The following is a 21,718-nucleotide window of genomic DNA, read 5'->3' as shown; positions in this document are numbered from 1 at the left end:
AGGAAGGAGGGGGGCGGGGGAGAAAAAAAAAGCCCCCAGTGCAACAATCACCTGGCCGAGCGAGGGAGCGCGAGTCCTCCTGGGCCAACACAGGTAAATATGTCGTTATTTGGGCGGGGGGGGGAGGCTTAGATTCGCGGCCTACGAAGGCGAGTCGTATCGGGGGGGTGTCAGTTGACGATTTGGGAAATGCGAACGCGGCCTCTAATCTCCTCCCCCCTTCTCCCCCCCGGTTGTCGTCGACTCGGGGCAACGAGCCTCGGCTCGAACGTCCAACATCCGGGGCTTCTGCTCCCCTACTGTTTGCCTCGTACCGCTATGCTTCCAATTGGCCCTCCCTCCTTTCTCCGGCCTCTTCTTGGCCACGCCCCTTCGCTCGTGCGCTGCTTACTGCTGGGCCGGGGAGGGGGGGGGCTCCCAGTGGCTGTTGGTCCCCCCAACAAGGTGATGGGACTGGAGTGAGATGGGCCGACTGGGGACTGTGGGGGGGTGTTTCTGCATCTGAAGGGTGGTGTGTTATTTTGAGCGCCCTCTGGGCACTCCAGGCGTAGCCGTCCCCCCCCTTACATACGACGGTCTGTGTGTGTGCCCTGCTTAACGACCTCAACCGCCAACTTGCCATTTCTCTAGTTTTCCGCTAATCCTTCGCAGGGTCATTTTTCAAAAATTATTTTGGCAGGTAACACTGGAGCAAAACATTTGTTCTGAACCGGGTGACATACGACGGTCTGTGGGTGCCCTGCTTAACAACCTCAACCGCCAACTTGCCATTTCTCTAGTTTTCCGCTAATCCTTCGCAGGGTCGTTTTTAAAAAAATTATTTTGGCAGGTAACACTGGAGCAAAACATTTGTTCTGAACCAGCGGTTGGCAGGATATATAGCAAGCTAGCCATTTGGTAAACTGAAGCGACGCAGGTAGTCCTCCACTTACGACCCCGATTGAGCCTGTCGCGAAAGTGAGGAATGGGTTAAATGAGTTTTGTCCCCGCTTTGCGTGGCTTCTCCTGCCGCGTTTCTTAAGTGAATCGTTGCGGTTGTTAACGTGAATACCACCACGGTTGTTAAGTGGATCTGGCTTCCCCGTTGACTTTGCCTGTCGGAAGGCGAGCGCGTGATACCGGGACTCTGCAAGGAGTCATAAATGTGCGTCGGTTGTCAAGCGTCCGAATGTAAATCATGGGGATGCTACAAGGGGGTGTAAGTGTGAAAAATGGGCATAAGTCACTTTTTTTCAGTGTTGTAACTTTGGTCACTAAATGGAACTCTTGCAAGTCAAGGACATACCTGGACTTTTGGCTTGAATAAATTTCCGGAGTTAGTTGGTTTTTGTCCTCGAATTAACTTGTGTGGGTAGAACTCTTAAGCTCTCAATCATTAGACTGTTTATATTCAAATGATTTAATGGGTCTAGAAGAGACAGCCCAAATTTGGTGCCTGGGAGATGTCTTAGAATTCTCCTGACTTTCCCTGCCGTAATTGTGCAAATCTGACACTGAATATTGGGAGTTGAAGTCGGTCGTATTTAGAGGATGCCAGATTTGGGAAGAGCAGCCTATAGCAGTGTTTCTCAACCTTGGCAGTTTGAAGATGTGTGGACTTCAACTCCCAGAATTCCCCAGCCAGCATCGCTGGCTGGGGAATTCTGGGAGTTGAAGTCCACACATCTTCAAACTGCCAAGGTTGAAAAACACTGGCCTATAGAATGCTTTCCTTCATGGGAAATGCTCTGGCTCACTTCACTTTGTCCATGAACATGTGCTCTACAGATGAGACCCTTCTGCTGCGCTTTATATTGTTTTGCGTGAGTAACAGGGTACAGCTAGTCCTCAACTTATGACCACATTCGAGCCCAGAATTGCCGCTGCTAAGCAAGACAGTGGTGAAATGAGTTTTGCCTCAGTTTACAACCTTTCTTGGCACAGTTGTAAAGTGAATCATTGCAGTTAATTTACTAACATGGTTGTCAAGGGAATCTGGTTCCCCTATTGACTTTAGTTGCCAGAAAGTCACAAAAGGTGTTCATATGTCCCCAGAACACGTCAACCATCATAAACACATGCCAGTTGCCAAATATCCAAATTTTGACCATGGAGATGCTGCAACAGTCGAAAGTGTAAAAAAGTTAGCTTTTTCAGTGACGTTGTAACTTTGAACAATCACTAAATGAATAGTTGTAAGTCGAGGACTACTTGTATTCTTTTTTTTAAATACATGTATCCATTTTTAATGTGTATATGAATCATGTTTGGTGAAAAACATAACTATGAAATGACATTGAGGCTTTGTGAAATGGCTTCAGTTCAAATTTTCCATGGAAGGCTGGGTCAACCATGGGCCAATATCAACCCTCTCTCCCCCTCCGAGCTGTTACTGAATTGTTTTCACATCTTGGCAGCATGTTAATGCCATTTCTTTTCTCCATCTCGAGGGATATTCTCAGATATTGCAAAAAGCAAAGACATATGCTTTTTACACCTTCCCTGTAAGGAATATATGTTTACTTAAATTTTGAAAATTGCTCACCCTCATAAATGTATTACAGTATAAAATCACTATAATTTTCAGACTTATTTTATAGTTTCTTAATTCTTGCTCATTATATGTTTTCATGTTTTGTATTTTCATATTTTGAGTAGTGGCTTATGGACAGCTGGTTGGCATTATCTTTCAGCCATGGTGTTATCTTGGGCCAGCTTTTGTGATTTCTAAACTATTGCAAGAACATAGCTAGAGATGATAACTTGTGTATGTCACAATGTGGTTATCTTAGGTTACATTTCTTGTAGTCTTTTATTTATACCAATGTATTACTAAATTCACTGACATTTATTCCAAATAAGCCCAATTGAGTTTTATAAACTTGTTGTGATTTGTCTGATCTGAATTAGAAGGCAATGTTTTTTTAGAAACATTGAAATTTAAGCTTAGTGTATTGAATGTATTTCAATAATAATACTGTAGATGTGAGAATTACTGCTGTAGCACATTTGAGTAATCATGTTAACGGCATTTGCTGATGTTTTTTTTTAATTGTGCCCATGCTGTAGATATTAAGGATTTGTTTTTATTAAATAATGTATTCTATGTTACATTTAGGACTGTTTAGTTGACTGTACAATGTCAATGCTTTGCTTCAAGAGAGTGGAAGTTCTAAGTATTAGAAAGTTTTAATAATATATTACAAAAGGTAGAAACAGTTTTGAAATCAAATTAATTTAAGGTACTGATACATTTTTTTTGCTGCTATTTTTAGGATATCTATAAAAGTACTATTTTCTCTAAGAATATTTCTGTTTTTAGCTGGCTCATCTTTGGTATTATTTCTCAGTTATCAGTTCCATCTTTCTACACAGTTTAGTAACAACTAACTTCTGTTTTTCTGCTCTGCTGCACTTTTGTGGCTTTAATAGCCTCTTTCATATTTTTGAACTTTTGTCCTTTTTGCCTTGTCAGTGGAGAAGTTGTAGAGTGCCTTTCATTGCATATTATGGTTTGATTTTAAAATAGAATGAGAATATTTGCTTGCACACATTATCTATGTGCCACATCTATGGCATAAGGACATAAGCACTCAATGCATTATGTAGTTAGAGAATCCCTTTTATCCTTAAGTATCACTAGAACTCAACTTTTGGGGTCTCCTCTAATAATTAATATTTAAGCAGGTCCACTTTCATACAGTACTCCTTAAATTATGTGTATTTCATTCTGGTTTATGATGTTAAGTATCCTTTTTACTTCCCTGAGATCTACAGTAAAGTAAAAAAGTAAATTGATTTATTTTTAAAAACTTTCAAAATATAGTATAACATAGATATTTTAGCTTCATTCCAACAGTATTTATTAATTAAATTTTTATGCTGCCCATCTCATTGTTCAAGCAATTCTAGATCAGTGTTTCTCAACCTTGGCAACTTGAAGATGTCCGGACTTCAACTCCCAGAATTCCCCAGCCAGCGAATGCTGGCTGGGGAATTCTGGGAGTTGAAGTCCGGACATCTTCAAGTTGCCAAGGTTGAGAAACACTGCTCTAGATGGTGTACTTTCTCCACAGAAACAAATGACATACAGTATCTGTTAATTTTTTATTGAATAAATAATTGCAAGGTGATTTTTTCAGATCAGTTGCATCACTTTTAATGCTGTTTGAATGAACATTGATGCAGCCACATATCAAAAGGAAAAAAAAATCTTACACAAAACTACTTGTTTTCACAACTGTAGATTAAACAAAATCGTTAGAAGAGGATGTTTTCGTCTTGGCAATTCTCTTCTTAAATAGTCCAAAAAATACATCCTCAGTGGAAAGTTTTGAGTGTAGGTGAAGTTGTTCTTTTCCTCTTCCTTCAGTAGAAACTGCCCCACGGACAGAAGCAAATTGTTGGAGTCTACTCAGAGTGGAATATGAATTTGTGGAAATAAGTCTGTGCTGTAGATAAAATGCTTTGCTACGAGTTTTGAGAGATCTTCACTTGGGAGATCTGTACTATTTACATATGCAACATCTTCAGCTTGGCAATCATGATAAGTATTTAGGGTGGTATATTAGCTTCTAATATGCACTGTGTTTTATTATTGGAACTTCTTGGTTCATGGTTACTGTTACAATGAGAACATTGCTGCATAAACCTTTTAAGGAAATTGTGTTAGATTTCCATTCTTGTGTTACGAAAGCTATGGATTGCATTTAGCAGTAGATTTGAGGAATCTATTGACCTCTGCAGCCTAAATAAAAGGTACACATTTTCTGATAAGGAAATGTCTGAAAAAATAATTATCTTAACATGGAGGATCACCCAAATTATTTAGAAATTCTAGTACAAAGAATGCATAATTTTGCTGAGCATGAACACGGGCTAAGTTTCTGTTGCCTTCAAACTGAATAATTCCATTAAGTGTATATCCCCAGGAGCTCTAACAGAACGCAGCACAGTTGAATTTGTTGGCATTTTAACCTTTGTACAAATTATAGATAAAGAAGTAAGGAGTGCAGCACAGTTTTTTTTTTAAATAACTCACCTTACAGCTATGGAAATTCTGCTTCCAATTATGGTTGTAAGTCAAGGACTACCTGTACTATCCCTTAAAAGGTTTATTTTTGATTCATGGAAACTTTGTTATGGTGCAGTAAAAATGATGACATAATTGAAAACTAAATTACTTCAATATTGAACTAGTAGTGTAGCTTATTGCAGTGTTTCTCAACCTTGGCAACTTGAAGATGTCCGGACTTCAACTCCCAGAATTCCCCAGCCAGCGAATGCCAGCCTGTTTGTCTCATTCCAACCGGGGTCTCTGGGCAAGAAGGTGACCTCCACCACCATAGGCAGGTGGTTGAGGACCTGCATTGTTACGGCCTACCAGTCTCAGGGCATACAGTCATCGAGCTCCATCACAGCACACTCCACACGAAGTGTGGCCACCACTGCGGCCTGAGCAACGCAGGCCTCATTGACAGAGATATGTAGGGCAGCCACATGGTCTCACCCCTCACCCTTCGTGAGGAACTACTAATAGCAATAGCAATAGTTAGGCTTATATACCGCTTCATAGGGCTTTCAGCCCTCTCTAAGCGGTTTACAGAGTCAGCATATTGCCCCCAACAACAATCTGGGTCCTCATTTTACCCACCTCGGAAGGATGGAAGGCTGAGTCAACCTTGAGCCTGGTGGGATTTGAACAGCCAAACTGCTGAACTGCAGTCAGCTGAAGTAGCCTGCAGTGCTGCATTTAACCACTGCGCCACCTCGGCTCTAATTAGATACCTTTGCCTCGGCGTTTCGTCACAGGGTATTACAGGCGGTTCATAGGGCAGAGGACACACCCCACCAGGCGTACTTTGGCCATGGGCCCTCACTATGTTACCCTCCCTAGGGACGTGTTAGCTTTGGTACGTCCCATCCTGGATACTCCTCCCCTCACTATAGAGAAAGGGTGTTAGTACTTACCTGATACGTCTCTTCTCATAGTGGGGGAGGAGTATCCAGACCCTCCCTGTCATGGTAATGTAACATGAGTTATGATGGATGTTGTACTAATATGTTCAAGTTATAATTCAATAAAAAGTTTGAAACCTTAACAAAGGCCTGGAGTGGATGGCACAACGGGTCGGATAGAGTTCTTCGCCAATAACTGGGTGGTGCCTTGTGGACAAGGGGCATATCCCCAGAGCTTATAGGATTCAGTCCAATCAACGAGAGGATAAGGTCAATCCATCCTGGATATTCCTCCCCCACTATGAGAAGAGGCGTATCAGGTACCAACACCCTTTCTCAAATTGATTCTTTGGTTAAAATATATTAGTGTTTATATAATGCTCTTTTTGGCAGCAACTTTAATATTCCCATTCATGTTTGAAAGAATAACTGAAAGTGATGTGCATTAAATCCTTGGTGTAGCAGACCTTATATACCATAGACATATGTTTGTTCATATTTATGTCTGTTTAATCAAGGATTTGTCTATTAAATGGAAATTTTGTTGCAGATATTGTTATTAAAGACAATTATATAATTCTGCAAATGTGATACCCAAAAGAGATTGATTTGGATATAACACACTCAAATAGTTGGTTAAATAGAATTCTTATTGTGATATATTTAAACTTTAAGGAGAATTGGCATTGAGGATTTGAAATGGTATTTTTTGCAGCTTACTCTTTTGATTATGTAAAGCTGATCCTTGCTAATTTCACAAATACATTGTGTTCTCTCTCTGTCTCTCTCACCCACTGTTTCTGATATCATGGCATATTGTTTTAAAACGTTTGCTACGTTACATAATGCCAATCATTGGGTTAATTTGATGGTCAGATCTGTTTTGTCAGTTTCATAGAAATTAATTTGTATGTATAAAAATAAGCTAGCTGATAACATGCAATAACTCTTTTATATTAGTATACTTTATTTAATTTTAGCTTTACCTGTATACGGTTTGACTATACTTAAACTGTTCTTAGAGGCGCCATTGATGAAAAATGTTGCCTTTTAGCCTGCATGTATTCTTCAAGTATGTTTTAAGGAGCAGATTTTACACTATATAATTTTGGTTGAGATACACTTAATTCCTCCTTCTTTACTGATCTTTCTCAAACATTTGTCTTTGTTGTTTTAAACTACTTAATTTAAATAAATGTGTGAGGATCTAAGCAAATTCTAATACAAATAGAGCTAAGCTTGAAATAAATGGTTTTGTTGATGTTCCCATAAATGTCACTTCTTGGCAGATTAGTGTTTTAAATTAGTATTGCACTGGCTGCTAAATTAACATTGCTTTGTTGTTTCTTGAGATTTTTTTAAAATGTCTATATGCTTATATTGTGTACATAACTTAATTCTGATTAGTAAAACCTCAATATCGGGTTGCTGAATCATAAAAATTACAGTGAGATTTCTGATCTGTCGTCTACTTATCTGTCGATGGCTGACTTGTCTGAATCCCAGGCTTTTAGCAATTTTATTAAAAATGACAATTTATAACAATACAGTTAAATAAAAGAATAAAAAGGAAACAGATAAAGAAGAGAAAAGAAACAAAACAAGGGAACGAAAAGAAAAAGAAAAGGAAAATATAAACAAGTGACTTGCACCTTCATAAGCTTAAGCTAATACTTTCAGTAATTTACCACCACCTCTTCAAATACAGCAAATGATCTCTTCTTCCCATGTCCCATCTCTTCTCTATAAATTAATGCATAAAACCTTGTAATTGCAGACCTGATGTCCATTAAGGGTTACCAGAGAAAACAACATGTATTTTAACAATGAACTAATAAACTAATGTTATATTCCTTCCTTCTACTTTTAATAATCTTGATCTTTAGTCTTTTCAAATACGTAGTATCTAGAACTTGATTTCTTTTCATTTTTTCTTTGTCCCTGCTCACAAAATTATTCAAAACTTAAAAATAAGCCTCTATTATAAATCCAATATAGGGAAATTACCCGGTTCACTCTCTTGGTTTGTGATTTGTGTATCCTTTTTAATTATTCAGACATCAGCTGGTTTCTTTTCTAAGTGTAGTATGACACTTTTTTCATGTCATTCTTATAGCATGTCATTTTTAAACTTTTAAATCTGAATCATGTAAGGTAATACATGTTCCTTCTTCCATGACATTGTTTAAATACTATCAGACACTCTTAAAATTATTTTCTTGGTTTATTAGCAATAGCATTTAGACTTATATACCACTTCAGAGTGCTTTAAAGCCCTCTCTAAGTGGTTTACGAGTCAGCATATTGCCCCCAACAATCCGGGTCCCCATTTTAGTGACTTCAGAAGGATGGAAGGCTGAGTTAACCTTGAGATGGTGAGGATCGAACTACCAAATTGCTGACAATCAGCAGAAATAGCCTGAAATACTGCATTCTCCAAATAGTATCCATTCTTGTGAGACCTGCTGAAAGTCCTAACTTTCTACTTTAGTCCCAGCCCTGGAATTGCCAGAACTTCGATCACATGATTGTGGGGATGTTGCAATGGCCATAACATCTGGTGCCAATCAGAAGTTCATTTTTCATTTAACGTTGCAATTTCCTGCCTCCCTTTTTATCTGCTTGATCCAATAGGGCAGGTCTTTTCTAAGTTTCCTTCTCTAACAACTGCAGCTCCTCCTTTTCTTGTCTGAGTGTTTCCTATGTCCCCCTCCCCCCCCCGTTATTCTTGCATTCCATTGCATCACTTTCCCCTTCAGGCTCAACCTTCCCTCCCAAGTTCCCAGAGAAATGTTGTAGACTGTGAGAATGACAAATTGTTATGTCACTTTCCTCTTCTCCTGGCAACTTAGTGCATACACATGATATATCCCATAAATCATCTCCAATTAAGGTGGCACTCACCCTTGGGAATCTAGTGGAAACACCCCTCCCCCCCCAATGTCTTATATGCCTAACAAGGAAGGAACTGAATTATTTTCCTCTGCTTAGTCTTAGATATACTTGAAGCTTCCTCCATCTCACAGATCTCCCCAGAGTTTCTCCAGCTCATTGTGGTCAGCGCCTGGCTCCTGCAAGCCCATGAGTTTCTTAGGGTGGGATTTATTGGTGTATTGATTGTGAAAACAATATATCAATATTGGTGTTTAATTGCTACTTCTCATGTTTTCGGAGTCTAGGTAGTCTTTCCAATGAATTTAGTACTCAGCCAGTTTCCGCTGCATCCAGAGCCTAATTCTTGTTGTTGTAGTTGGGTGACCCATTGTAACCCCATGGACAACATTCCTCCAGGCCTTCCTGTCCTCTACATCCCCCCCCCCCCCCGTCCATTTAAGCTCACACTGACTGATTCAGTGACTCCATCCAGCCACCTCATTCTCTCTTCTGTTCTTTTGCCCAGCATTAGGCTCTTCTACAGTGAGTCCTTGTTTTGTTTCTGAGTCCCCTTCGGGGGAAAAGGGCAGCATATAAATGTAATAAATTGAATTGAATCCTTCCATCTCATTAGGTGGCCCAAGTATTTGAGTTTCATCTTTGGGATCTGGTCTTCTAAAGAGCAGTCAGGGTAGATCTCCTTTAGGACTGACCAGTTTGATTACCTTGCAGTCCAAGGGGCTCGCAGGAGTCTTCTCCAGCACCATAGTTCAAAGGTCTCAATTCTTTGCCACTCAGCCTTCCTTACGGTTCAACTTTCACAGCCATACATTGCAACTGGAAAAACCATAGCATTGACTATATGCACTTTCATTGGCATTGTAATGTCTCTGCTTTTTAGTATGCTGTCTAGATTTGCCATAGTTTTCCTCCCCACAAGCAAGCGTCTTTTAATTTCTTGGCTGTAGTCCCCATCTGCGGTGATCTTGGAGCCCAGGAAAATAAAATCTGTCATTACCTCCATTTCTTCCCCATCTGTTTTCCAGGAATTGAGAGGGCTGGCAGCTATGACCTTTCAAGCCAACTTTTTCACTCTCCTCCTTCACCCGCGTCAAGAGGCTCTTTAGTTCCTCTTTACTTTCTGCCATTAGAGTGGTATCATCTGCATATCCGAGGTTGTTGATATTTCTCCCAGCAATCTTAATTCCAACTTGTGATTCATCTAGCCCTGCCTTTCTCATGATGTGCTCATATAAGATAAATAGTCAGGGCGACAGTATATAGCCTTGTCGAACTCCTTTTTCAATTTTGAACCAATCAGTGGTTCCGTGTCCAGTTCTCACTGTTGCTTCTTGATCCGCATATAGGTTTCTCAAGAGACAAATAAGATGGTCTGGTACTACCATCTCTTTAAAAGCCTGTCACAATTTGTTGTGATCCACACAATCAAAGACTTTAGCATAGTCAATGAAGCAAAAGTAGATGTTTTTCTGCAACTCCCTAGCTTTCTCCATAAGCCAGCATATGTTTGCAATTTGATCCCTATTTCCTCTGCCTCTTTGAAATCCTGCCTGTACTTCTGGTAGTTCTCGGTCCACATACTGCTGGAGCCTAGCTTGTAGGACTTTGAGCATAACTTTGCTAGCATGTGAAATTAGTGCAATGGTGCTGTGGTCTAACACCACTTCCACCTCATACTCTCCCCATCTACTAGAATGGAAGACCAGAAGTGTTATCTCTGTTGAGTTCAATGGTTGGACTCTTTCACAGACAACAATGATGATGGAATTTAGGGAAAACTTTCATTGATGATGGCAACTGCAAGTGAAATATACTGGATTGATTTGATTAGTTACTGGGGAAGGACCAGTAACTCTTTTGAGCCAAATTTCTTTGTAAATCTTATGGAATGTAATAAATTTGTAGAAAGCTGCATTACTTGAATTCTAGCCCCTTCTTGTGAATTTGCTGCTTTTTTGTATGAAATTTTTTACAGTTTGAATTGCTTTTTAAAGCGGTTTTTGGCTGCAGGAAATATGTGTCACGAGATAGGGCACTTTCTTGTCGGTTGGTAAGACCTGTGAGTGAATGTAGTACATTATTTCAAATGTAGGCTACCAATAGAGGAGATTCTGCAGCATTATTCTAAGCAAACTCAGCATGAGATATGAGATCAGTCCTGTTGTCTTGCTGATAAGAAATGCAGCATTTTAAATACTATTGCAATAGCTGTTTAATCTCAGCTCCTCCATTGGAAATCAGATGTAGAAGGGATGACATGACTTTCAGTATTTAATCATTGCTAGGGGACCTTCCAAAATTTACTTCCTCTGACTTATCACATGATTGACTGACTAATCCTCTATATCTAAAGGCATGTTCCAAAAGAACTTAAGCCATTAGGAATCTCTTGCAAGGAATTAAATTAGTCATTTTTGGTAAATAAATCCAGTTTGGTATACCCCCACGTTAAAGGATGATTGGTAATGAAATTTAGTGAAAAAGATTTCCCAAGATTTTGTGGGGAGGGCATGTTCATTGATTGCAACAATCCAGCTGCTCTATCGGTGATTGGTTTTGCTCTCCCAACAAACTGTCAAGAGGACACATAATCTTATCTGTGGATGCAGGACCGCCCAAATTCTCCTGCACACTGCTTAGAGAGTCCAAGCTGTGGGTTATTTCAGTCTGGTTGCCCTGGAACTGAGGAAAAGACTTTTTCTTGGCCATGCCTCCAGGCGTGCCTTATCCCCAGAAATTTTCCTCAGTTTGGCCCGTTTGGAAGCTGTTTTGGGAGCTCCAGCTGAAATAGTGGTTTGCTTGGACTCTCTTTAATTCTTCTGACTTTTCCTACTGAGTTTATCTTTCCCCTTAGGCATTCTTGCCTTCTCTCTTATTCTACTATCACTCTCAGTTGTCTTCAAGCCTCCAGGAGGCAGGAGGTAAGCGTTTTGGCTGGGGGAAGGGCCTCCCTCTTCGATCTCCTCAGGCCGATCTCGGAGGCTTGCCGCGCCTTTAATCGGCACTCGTGCGATTCCGCGCGATTCCATTTTATTGTTTTCTTGCGAGTTTTATTCGCTTTTTCAAGCCCCTCGCTCATAGGAACTGCCGCGGAGGCGTGCGCGTGATCGCCCAAAGGCTAGGGTGATCACCGCATGGCCCTTTCAATTCCCTAATGGCGCGGTGGCCATTTTAGGCATGAATTATGCCGTCTAGGCCCAGCTGCAGGCTGCGCAGCCACGCTACAGCAGGGACCGCTGAGAGGCAGTAGGCCAGCAAGGGGTGAGGCCCTCTGGCCTTTGCTTCTCCTCTGTCAAAGTGCATTTTTCGCCATTCCTGGGCGAGCGGAGCTGGCGCCTTAGTCTAATCAAAGGCCATCGCCCGACCTTGGGAGGCCTATTGTGATCCTAGCCTTTCTCGAAGGCCCAAACCTCCCCTCATCCCTGCTAGGCCAGTCTATCACTGACTATAGGCCTGATGACAAGAAACCTCCAGTTCAGGCACCTTTCTGACTTCTGTTATCTATTATGTTATGTTTTGCATTTGCATGTGTCCTGATTAATGACAACTCTCTCTTGTCCTGGGGGCTCTTTGTTGAGTTCTGAACGTTCCCCCATATCCTGGGCACAGTTATCCTACTCCTTTTCCTCCTAGAGGCCTAAATGTCCATTGTGTAACAGCTTCCCTCCCACCACTGTGAAAGGTGAAACATAGCTTGTTTGGCTTCCTTGAGTTCATTCATGCCTGGATGCATGAACTCAAGGAAGCCCCAGCAAGATACCATTTAACCTTTCACGGTGGCATACATATCCTGCAGCTGCTAGGCTTAATTGGATCAAAGAGATCACTGTTCCCTTCCTGCTCCCGGCCTTTAGAGTTGATCTGGGTTACAGTATGACTCAAAATTGCTTGACTGCAGTATTATTGCTGGGAGGGGGGGGGCGTGCAATGATTGACAGTTCTTTCTCTTGAATTGCAGCTTGCTCTTGGGTTGACCAGGAGAATTGCTGACCCTTTCTCAGTAACTGCTATAGTGGTTTTACAAGTCCAGCAAAATTGGAGATTTTTCTGTGGAAGTAAGCAAAACCTAGGAAGCACTGCACATCTTTTCTATTGTGTGTGTGTATCTGTGTGCATGTATATGCCCTATGATAGAACAGACTGCGCCTTTGCTGGATCCATCTATGCATATCTTATTTAGATATTCTGTATTGCAGGTAGTTCAGTTGAGTCAGATCAAATATACGTTTTTCTAATTTTACAAATTTTTATAATTTTTGCAGTACGTTTCTGACTTGAGTTATATCTAAATAATTGACATATTTATCTAAAATGTCTGCAAAAGTATCATTCATGAATCTAGAAAAAATTAACCATTCCACAATTAACCAGGCCAAAAGGCATTACTGTATGTTCAGATTTTCCTTATCGTGTATCAAAGGCTATTATAAATATCCATGTCCTCTCATTCTGATTAGCTTGTAAGCATTTCTCAATTCTAGTTTTGTAAAGATGTGTGTGCTTTTTGTAGCTGGTCTGATTGATGTGAGATAAGCGGGCGTAGACAATGGTCTCTAATTTTAGCTTGTTCCCATTTTTGTAGTCATGAACTGTACAGGTCTCCATCCTTTTCCTTCAGATTGGCTGCTGTTCTTCCTTGTCAGGTGTTTAGTGGTTAGCTGGGTTCCTTGAGTATCAGAGGTGAGTCTTGAAATTCTTCTTGGGAAAAGAGTAGGAGACTTGCAAGATTGATGTCAAACCTCCAAATAAGCCAAATAACAAACATGACCAGATGAGCTAAATTTACTTTATTGTAAGGCTATATTTAAAGAATCTTGCAAGTCTGAAGTACATTGCCATTACTACTTTTAATTGTTTGATCCATTAAAGTGGGTTCTTTCTAAGTTGCTTCCTCGGATGATTAGCTATGGCGCGCTCCTGCCTCTCTTGACTGATTGTTTCTCTTCCATCTTTCTCCCAGTCATTTTCACACATCATTAAAAAAAACAAAAAAGCTTAGAAGCATACAAAAAAGACCAGAACACATCTTCTCCAGCAGCCAACACACAGATAAGCAAGGATTAACACCTGGCAAACAAACAAGCAGAAAACAATACCTTAATTGAGGTATTGAGCCATGGTGTTGCAGTGGTTAGAGTGCAGTACTGCAGGCTACTTCTGCTGACTGCCAGCTGACTGCAATTTGGCAGTTCAACTCTCACCAGGCTCAAGGTTGACTCACCTTCCATCCTCCAGAGGTGGGTAAAATGAGGACCCAAATTGTTGGGGGAAATATGGTGACTCTGTAAACCACTCAAAGAGGGCTGTAAAGCACTGTGAAGTGGTATATAAGTCTAAGTGCTATTGCTAATTAAGGAATTATCATGGGATCAACCATACCCCTCAATACTGGCAGGGCAAGCTATTGTACATAAACAGTGAGCAAACTACATATTCACCAGCACTGTTGACCTTAGAAAGATTCCACCAAAGATTCCACGGCTCAAGTCTGCCATAATTTAGGAGGGAAGAATGACTGACTGGCTGAACAAATGAATGAAAAAAAACCAGTTTGATTTAATGGCCTCAGACTGATTTGACAACTTATTTGTGGCTTAAATGACACTATAATTTGCAATAATAAAATATAGCGTAATGTTCATAATGTGTGAATTCAGTCAACATTTTTTTAAAAAAAATAAATCATCGTGAAGTAACCCATAACTCAGTATGTTACGTTTCCAGTAATTGGTCATTATGTAGAATCCTTCAGTGTGAAAAACATGCTGGCTTCAAGGCAAGAACTGATAGAAGATATGTATGAAGCTGTCAGTTAGAAAAATGTTTATTAAATATAAGTACAAGATTCCACATTTAGGTAGATGGTTGTAGGCATAAGACTGCAGTGTCAATTATCTGCTACTGATTACAGAAGTCTGGTAGTATTCCGTTATGATCAATACACAGATTTTGCAGTTGTTTCCTGAGCATAAATCATCTTAACTAATAATTTATATGATTCATTGGCAGAAGCTTTAATGTAGCTGCCTTTCATTACCGTTTCATTGGATCCTTAGAGTTTACAGATTTAGATAATCAAACTCTTGACAACAAAGTCAATTTTTACATACTTAAATTTAAAGTGAACTGTCAGTATCTAAATAAATTTATGTAGAAAGCAGTTTTGTTTTAAAGTGATCATTTTCAAAAACCTGATAGTTAGGAAGCCAGTTAAATATTTACCCTTTAAATATTTGCAAAACTGGTATCTGAGAGATTCAAAAAATTAATCCAGCAGTGGAAAAATTGAAAAAATAAAGATTGGATATCAAAGTTCAAGATTTTTTTTTTAAATTAAACTCATCTATTCCCTATACATTTCATTAGCTTTTACTATTGTCTGTATTTTGCCTAAATTTGTTGCATTTCAATTTTCAGATAGATTGGTCTTCTCTGTTTTAACCCCAAAAGACATTATTTAAAAATAATGTCTTGAGATTTTTTTAAAAAAAGCTATTTTTTTCTATTCCTGTTAGTGTAGCATACACTAACGTTGTTCTGCGTTGGATGGGGTCTGTCCTATATTATAAATTGTATTTATATCAATATAAATTATGTCTAACACTTTTATTTTTAATACGTTTTCATTAAATGTTTTAAGGAGTACATAAAATCTATCCCAAATCAATATAAAATAGAAGAAAGAGAAGGAAAAAAAAAGAAAACACAAAAGTGCAGTGAGAAAAAATAAAAAATAGAAGAAGGTTCCAATTTCTTCTGCAGAAAATATAAGTATGATTACAAAATTATCTATTACTGTATAATTACAAAAAGCTCATTTTTTCTATTATCCTTTTTTTTCCTAAACAAAACCACAGGTGCATTTTTTTTCTTTTTCATGAAAAAAATCTATAAGGGATTTCCAATCAGTCATAAATGTAGATACTATCTTTTTGGGATGAAAGAAAGTTAATATAACCGCCTCTGCAAGTTCTATCTTCACCAACCATTCCTCCATTGTGGATAGTGTCAAACCCTTCCATTTTTGTGAATATAATAATATTGCTGCAGCTGTCATTTATTTATTTACCTGTTCAATATCTGTGGCGGCCCATCTCAGTCAATGACATATATAAAAACTAAGTTTCCTGTCCATTAGTCTTAAAATAAAATAAAAATCTCTAGTTTCAGTTGTACTTTAATCAATTTTGTTTAACAATTGTAGAAAAATCATGGAACAGTTTCCTTCCTTCTTTATTTGTTAAAAAATGGCTGATATTTTACAACGGCACCTGTTGACATGGACTATCACTTGATTCTCACTGTAGAACATTTAGCCAATCTGCATTTAAAATTAACTGAAATTCAGTTAATATTCAACTCATTCAGTTTCAGTAACAATTGTAAATGATTACTTGTCTATATGGTACGGTGTAACTTTAAAGTTAATGTTCCATTTTATCACTTTTTTCAATGGGATGCATGGCTGATCAATTTTCCCATAGCAAGAATGAGTCTGGGCATCCTTGCCCAGGGATGAGAGTAGTGGATAATTTATAGTATTCTGCTTTTCCTTTATGTGCTCTTTCCCATTTTCATTCCTCATTTACTTTTCCCATTGTCACAGGAAATTCCATGTATGGGAAGTTTGCTTGGTAGAAAATAAGATGCGGAGGATGTTGCAATGCAAAAACAGTTGAGTAGAATGCATTCTGAACTCTTACATCATTTGTTCTCAGGATTATCAAATATCTTTGCAAAGTTAAGTAGTTCAAGAACGTTCAGGTGCAATTGTATATGCACCATCTGGGATGGTGGTGATAAATATACCTCCCTGTCTCCCTTTATTTTCATTTTGCCAGCTTTGCAATTGAGAAATAGTCACTAGAGTTCCTAAATCTCTGGTTTGGCCTTTTAATTTGAAATTCATCAAATCTACAAAAAAAAATGATAAACTTCTTGTTGATTTTTTTTAAAATTTTAATTTCATTTAACAAATAGAGACAATTTACAGTGACTTATATAAGCCACATCAAATTTGATATTTCTAGATAATTTCTAATCCATAGTTTATTTTTCTTATGGTATTTTTCTTGTCTTTCTATAGGGATTAAAGACACACAGGAGCCTTCATGGATATAGTTGATACATTTAATCATTTAATTCCTACTGAACACTTAGATGATGCCCTATTTCTAGGATCCAACCTGGAGAATGAAGTCTGTGAGGATTTTAGTACAAGTCAAAATGTCTTAGAGGATTCGCTGAAGAACATGCTCAGTGATAAGGACCCTATGCTAGGATCTGCAAGTGCTCAGTTCTGTTTGCCTGTTTTGGATAGCACTGATCCCAATTTCCAGATGCCTTGTTCTACAGGTAACTCTTAATATTTTCAAGTCTACACTTTTAAATAGAGCAGTATTATAGCATTCTCCCCTATTTTGGTTTGAAATTTTTTTCTCTCTGCTCTGCTTTATAGCATAGAGCAAAACGTTAAATTGCTAGTTGTCCCTAAATTCACTTGAAAATTCTATTAAGAAGCTTTGAAAGGAACAATGGAGAGGCATGTTGCTACAGACTATTTTTTCTATGAAGACACTGGTGTGGCTAGTACTTTCCCCTTCATTTTAAAAGATATTCTAATAGCAATAGCACTTAGATTTATATACCGTTTTACAGCCCTCTCTAAGTGGTTTACAGTCAGCATATTCCCGCCAACAATCTGAGTCCTCATTTTACTGACCTTGGAAGGATGGAAGACTGAGTCCACCTTGAGGCTATGAGACTTGAAGTGCCAAATTGATGGCAGTAGGCAATCAGAGGAATTGGCATGCAATACTGCATTCTAACCACTGCATCACCACGACTCAGAATAATATATTTTAATATAAGTAAGGAATCTCTGGAATCTTCTTCAAAAAGCCAAGAAAAGTCTATATAATATAAGCAAAGTTCCACTTCTACCATAGAAGTTTCCCTCAACCCTTCACAAATCTGTGTCTAGATAGATCTTCACTCTGCAGAGAGAGAACAGTGAATCGAAATCAGTGAATCGAAACTAGTGTGGACTAAGAGTTTGATCAGTTGCAATGACCATTCTGCAGACTTAATGGGTTGTAGTGCTGCAGAATAGGATATAACTTTGGACATACTTTTTGAGGGAATTTAATAGTTGCGTATTGTACCTTAGCACAGAAGGTTTTTTTTAAGATGACCTTTAGAACTTTGCTATAAAGTGATCCTCTTAATCGGAGTGTGTTTTTGGTTAAATAGCTATCAATATAAAATGGGCATATTGACCTGTAAGAAATGAATAGGACATTGTTTGATATGTCGTCATGTTTGCGTTTCAATATTGATCCTTAGATGCTATAAACAATTTAAATTGGCATGTGTCACAACTTTTAAACATTCTGTATCACTTCCCCTCTGTCTTTCTAGCTATTGTGTGTGCTTCATCCCACGTCATTGCTATGGCTTGTCAAATCTTAATCCCTTTTTGTTTCTTGAAAAAAATAGTAAAAATAATAATTCCATTACCAGACATATAATTTGAAATGTAGAAGAGGTTGGTTATGAAACAGAATGAACATCTGTATCTTAAGCCAATTAAAGAAAGGATTTTGAAGATGTGATAGACTAGTTCTAAAGAGAAGCTTAAGCCAATCCTTATATATGGTAATATAATTAATTACTTCAAGTTTGCTAATAGTTAAGAATGCAACCATGTATAACATATCTAGGAAGGGACTTCATTGAACATTATTATATTTATCTCTGAATAAAATTTTGTAGGATTGGGGTAATTGAATCTAGAAAAAATATTGTTATCCTGAATCTAGGATAGATTTTAATTATTCCTTTCTTGAAAATAGCAAGGTTAGATTTTGAATTCTCTGATGAATTCAACATTGAATAGTTTGCATTTATAATTTAGTCTCAGTTATCTACAGTGACCACTGAGATGTAATATTACACTCAGTATTAAGTTAATGTAGGAGTACATAAAGTTGTGACAAAATCCTCTTAAAAATAAATTGTGCTGAAACAGTAGAACTTTTAGAATAATTACTGATGGAAAATAATGGCTACATTTTCTCTCTCTCTCCCCCCCCCCCATTAACAATGGCAATTTTGGTTAAAAAAAAAGACTTGGATGTTGAATTGGTTGATCATCAAGAATAGACCGGTAGTGAGTTAAATTTTTGAGTGCTTGAGATGAGCATAGGTGTCTGGTATGCCTTCAGCTAAAGTTCTAAGTTTTCTGTTGAATGTTGAAACTCTCTTGAGGAGGGGGAAGTGAGTGTAGATGCTCAAAGTATGCAGAATATATGTTACATATAATTTACTATGAACTATTAACGTTGAAACAAACATGTCTAGATATTTGGAATTGTAACAGCATAGATTTTGTTAAAACAAGTATTTCTTAACTGTATTTTAGATTTTGTTATTCAAAGTTAATGAACAAGATAGAGAGTATTATAAGAGATTAGAAGGTTATTCATGATTCAGTGATTCTTCCAACTTGCTATGTGTTCTTAAGATCTGAATTCTCAAACAGGAGTGCCGATTTCCTCATGACACACCTCATTTTGATTGAAGAGAAATATTTAAAAAACTGCATTTTACATTAAATAAATACCAACTTTACTTAAGGTCCCAAACTCAGTAACCTCTGAACACTGTTAAGTCTTATGAGCATTGCAGTAATCATTGAAAATTTAACATTATCTGCAGAATTGTAAGGCTTTCCCCTTAAACTACTATTTTATAATAAATAAAGAAATAATAAAAAACAAAATATAATTGTATAGAAGACAGTGTCCCATCCAAAATAATACTGTTAATATTAATTTGAAAGGAGTATGTATGTATGTATGTATGTACGTACGTACGTATGTATGTATGTGTACATCATGAGTTTAGATATTTACCTCATTAATGGCTCATGAGGAAGCACAATAAGGCATGCTATATATCAAGATGTAAAAGATTTCTCCCACTGACTGTTTTCTGTATTTGTTTTGAGGGAGAAATATTTTTTCTCATCTGTTAACTTGTTCCCAATTCCTTTCTTAAATTTTCTTCTCAGCTCCTGGTAGTATAACTATACCCAATGAAAAGTTTTCCTTAAAAAGCTATAAGTTATATTGCATTTCAAAATTATTTTTGAAACTAAGGAGACTTTCCAAAAGAAATTATAATAGGTGTGGGATTTATTTTTTTTAGATAAAGATGTTGAGAGGCCTTATTAAATGTGAAGGATATGCCTACTGCATGGAAAAAGCTGCCTTATGTTAGATCACACCATTGGTTTAACACAGAATTAACACTGACTGCCTAAGTCTCCAAGATTTCAAGCAGAAATTAGTCCAAGCATATATTTTAGTCCTTCCTAGAATTTCAGATACCATTTGAGAAATCAGTATCTAGAGGATTGGAAGTGAATCAGTCTGAGGGAATAAATTAATGCAAATTAGATAAAGACCAAAAGGTTTTTTGGCCCTTTCTATCTAGTTCTTCCTGGCTTACCTTAATTGTTTGCATTTAATTTGATAGAGGGTAAATTTTTTGTTTTGCTTTTCCAAGTTTTGTTTATTTGAATAGCATTTCTTTAAGTTATTTTAAATGATGTGGTTTGAGCTTTTATGTTGCAATGATTTAAAATAAGAATTTATTGAATGAATTTTAACTGAACATTATAATTTTTAACTGAACATTATAGCTTCCACTTCATAATACTTCGGTCTTTTCACTTGAAATATCATTATGTTCAGTTTTCTGGACTATGGTAATAAATTAGCTATTACCAAGTAATTTATCAGTATTATTTTGCTGTTTGTTCCCTACTAAGAATAATACTAATAAGCTAATTTAGAATCTGTGTAATGTTGATTATGAGTCATGCCTATGTTTCCTTTTCTGCAACTATTTTCCAGATAGGTGAAAATCAAACATTGTTATAGTTTTTTCATCAGTCAGTGCTTGCCCTTCATTTGACTGTTTCAAATTGTTATGTGTTTGCTTTGTTGTATTACATATTCATGCATATAATATGAACTATAAATACACATCAAATAGAATGTTTACAGTTTTTCATCCTAAAATCCTTCCAGAGTAGCTAATGCAAGGTCAATAAAAGCAAGGTGTTTATTTATTGATTCAATTTATGCCCTACCTTTTCATTTAGGAGCTTAAGGCAACATAACATTATTCTTTATTTCACAACTACAACAACTCTGTGGGACAGATTGAGCTGAAAGAGAATGTTTGGCCTAAAATCACCAGTGAATTTTCTTGGGAGAGCAGATAGAATGTAGATCTTCCTGGTTCCAATCCAGCACTTGAACCATTATGCTACACTGATTCTCTGTGGGTGAAGGGGTGTCCAACTCAAGTCTTGGGGACCAGATCCAGCCTGCAGGGTGCTTAGATCTGGCCTGTGGGGCCACTCTGGGAACATTGAAGGACTGACCCATGATGCCTCTGACAGCAAAAACGAAGCTTGGGAGGGCCGTGGGTCGCCCTCCGGAGTTCTGTTTTTGCTGGCAGAGGGTTGCAAGAGGCAGCTGCAGGCAAAAACAGAGCTCAGGAGCCCAATTTCGCTGGCAGAGTGCTTGGACCATCACAGGCACCCCCAACATGAGGGACATTGAGCTGGCCATGCCCCCCCCCCCCGGCTCCCCAAGGTCAAATACAACCCCGATGCGGCCCTCAAGGAAATCGAGTTTGACACCCCAGGTCTACAGCATTAAATAATAAAATTCAGAGGCAAGGAAAACAATGGCGGGCAATGTCTAACTTGTATCGTATTTAGAATTAGCAGACTAGAATGGAAGAAATTCGGGAATAGAAAAAGCAAATCGAGGTTTTTCTTTAGCATGGTCAATAGATCCAATTCTTT

The 21,718-nt window shown here is 38.0% G+C and overlaps 1 protein-coding gene across 4 annotated transcripts in view; it reads left to right on the top strand.

Annotated features, from left to right (window-relative positions):
* Window positions 1-21,718, top strand: part of PHF3 (PHD finger protein 3) — a 57,575-nt gene continuing 35,857 nt past the window's right edge. The window contains exons 1-3 of one of the 4 annotated variants that reach the window (XM_087718923.1): window positions 1-93; window positions 16,439-16,506; window positions 16,919-17,187. In XM_087718923.1, the coding sequence (XP_087575049.1) occupies window positions 16,944-17,187 (244 nt within the window). In that variant the 5' untranslated portion in view covers window positions 1-93; window positions 16,439-16,506; window positions 16,919-16,943. Of the gene's footprint in view, window positions 94-14,717; window positions 15,604-16,438; window positions 16,507-16,918; window positions 17,188-21,718 lie in introns of those variants that run through there. The other 3 variants (XM_087718924.1, XM_087718925.1, XM_087718926.1) reach the window with 3 other exon arrangements.

Source organism: Thamnophis sirtalis, unplaced genomic scaffold (assembly GCF_051295495.1).
Source record: "Thamnophis sirtalis isolate CommonGarterSnake01/CBP01778 unplaced genomic scaffold, rThaSir2_p1.2 scaffold_6, whole genome shotgun sequence".
In the NCBI taxonomy this organism is placed as follows: Eukaryota; Metazoa; Chordata; class Lepidosauria; order Squamata; family Natricidae; genus Thamnophis; species Thamnophis sirtalis.
This window is presented reverse-complemented; position numbering and strand designations above follow the sequence as displayed.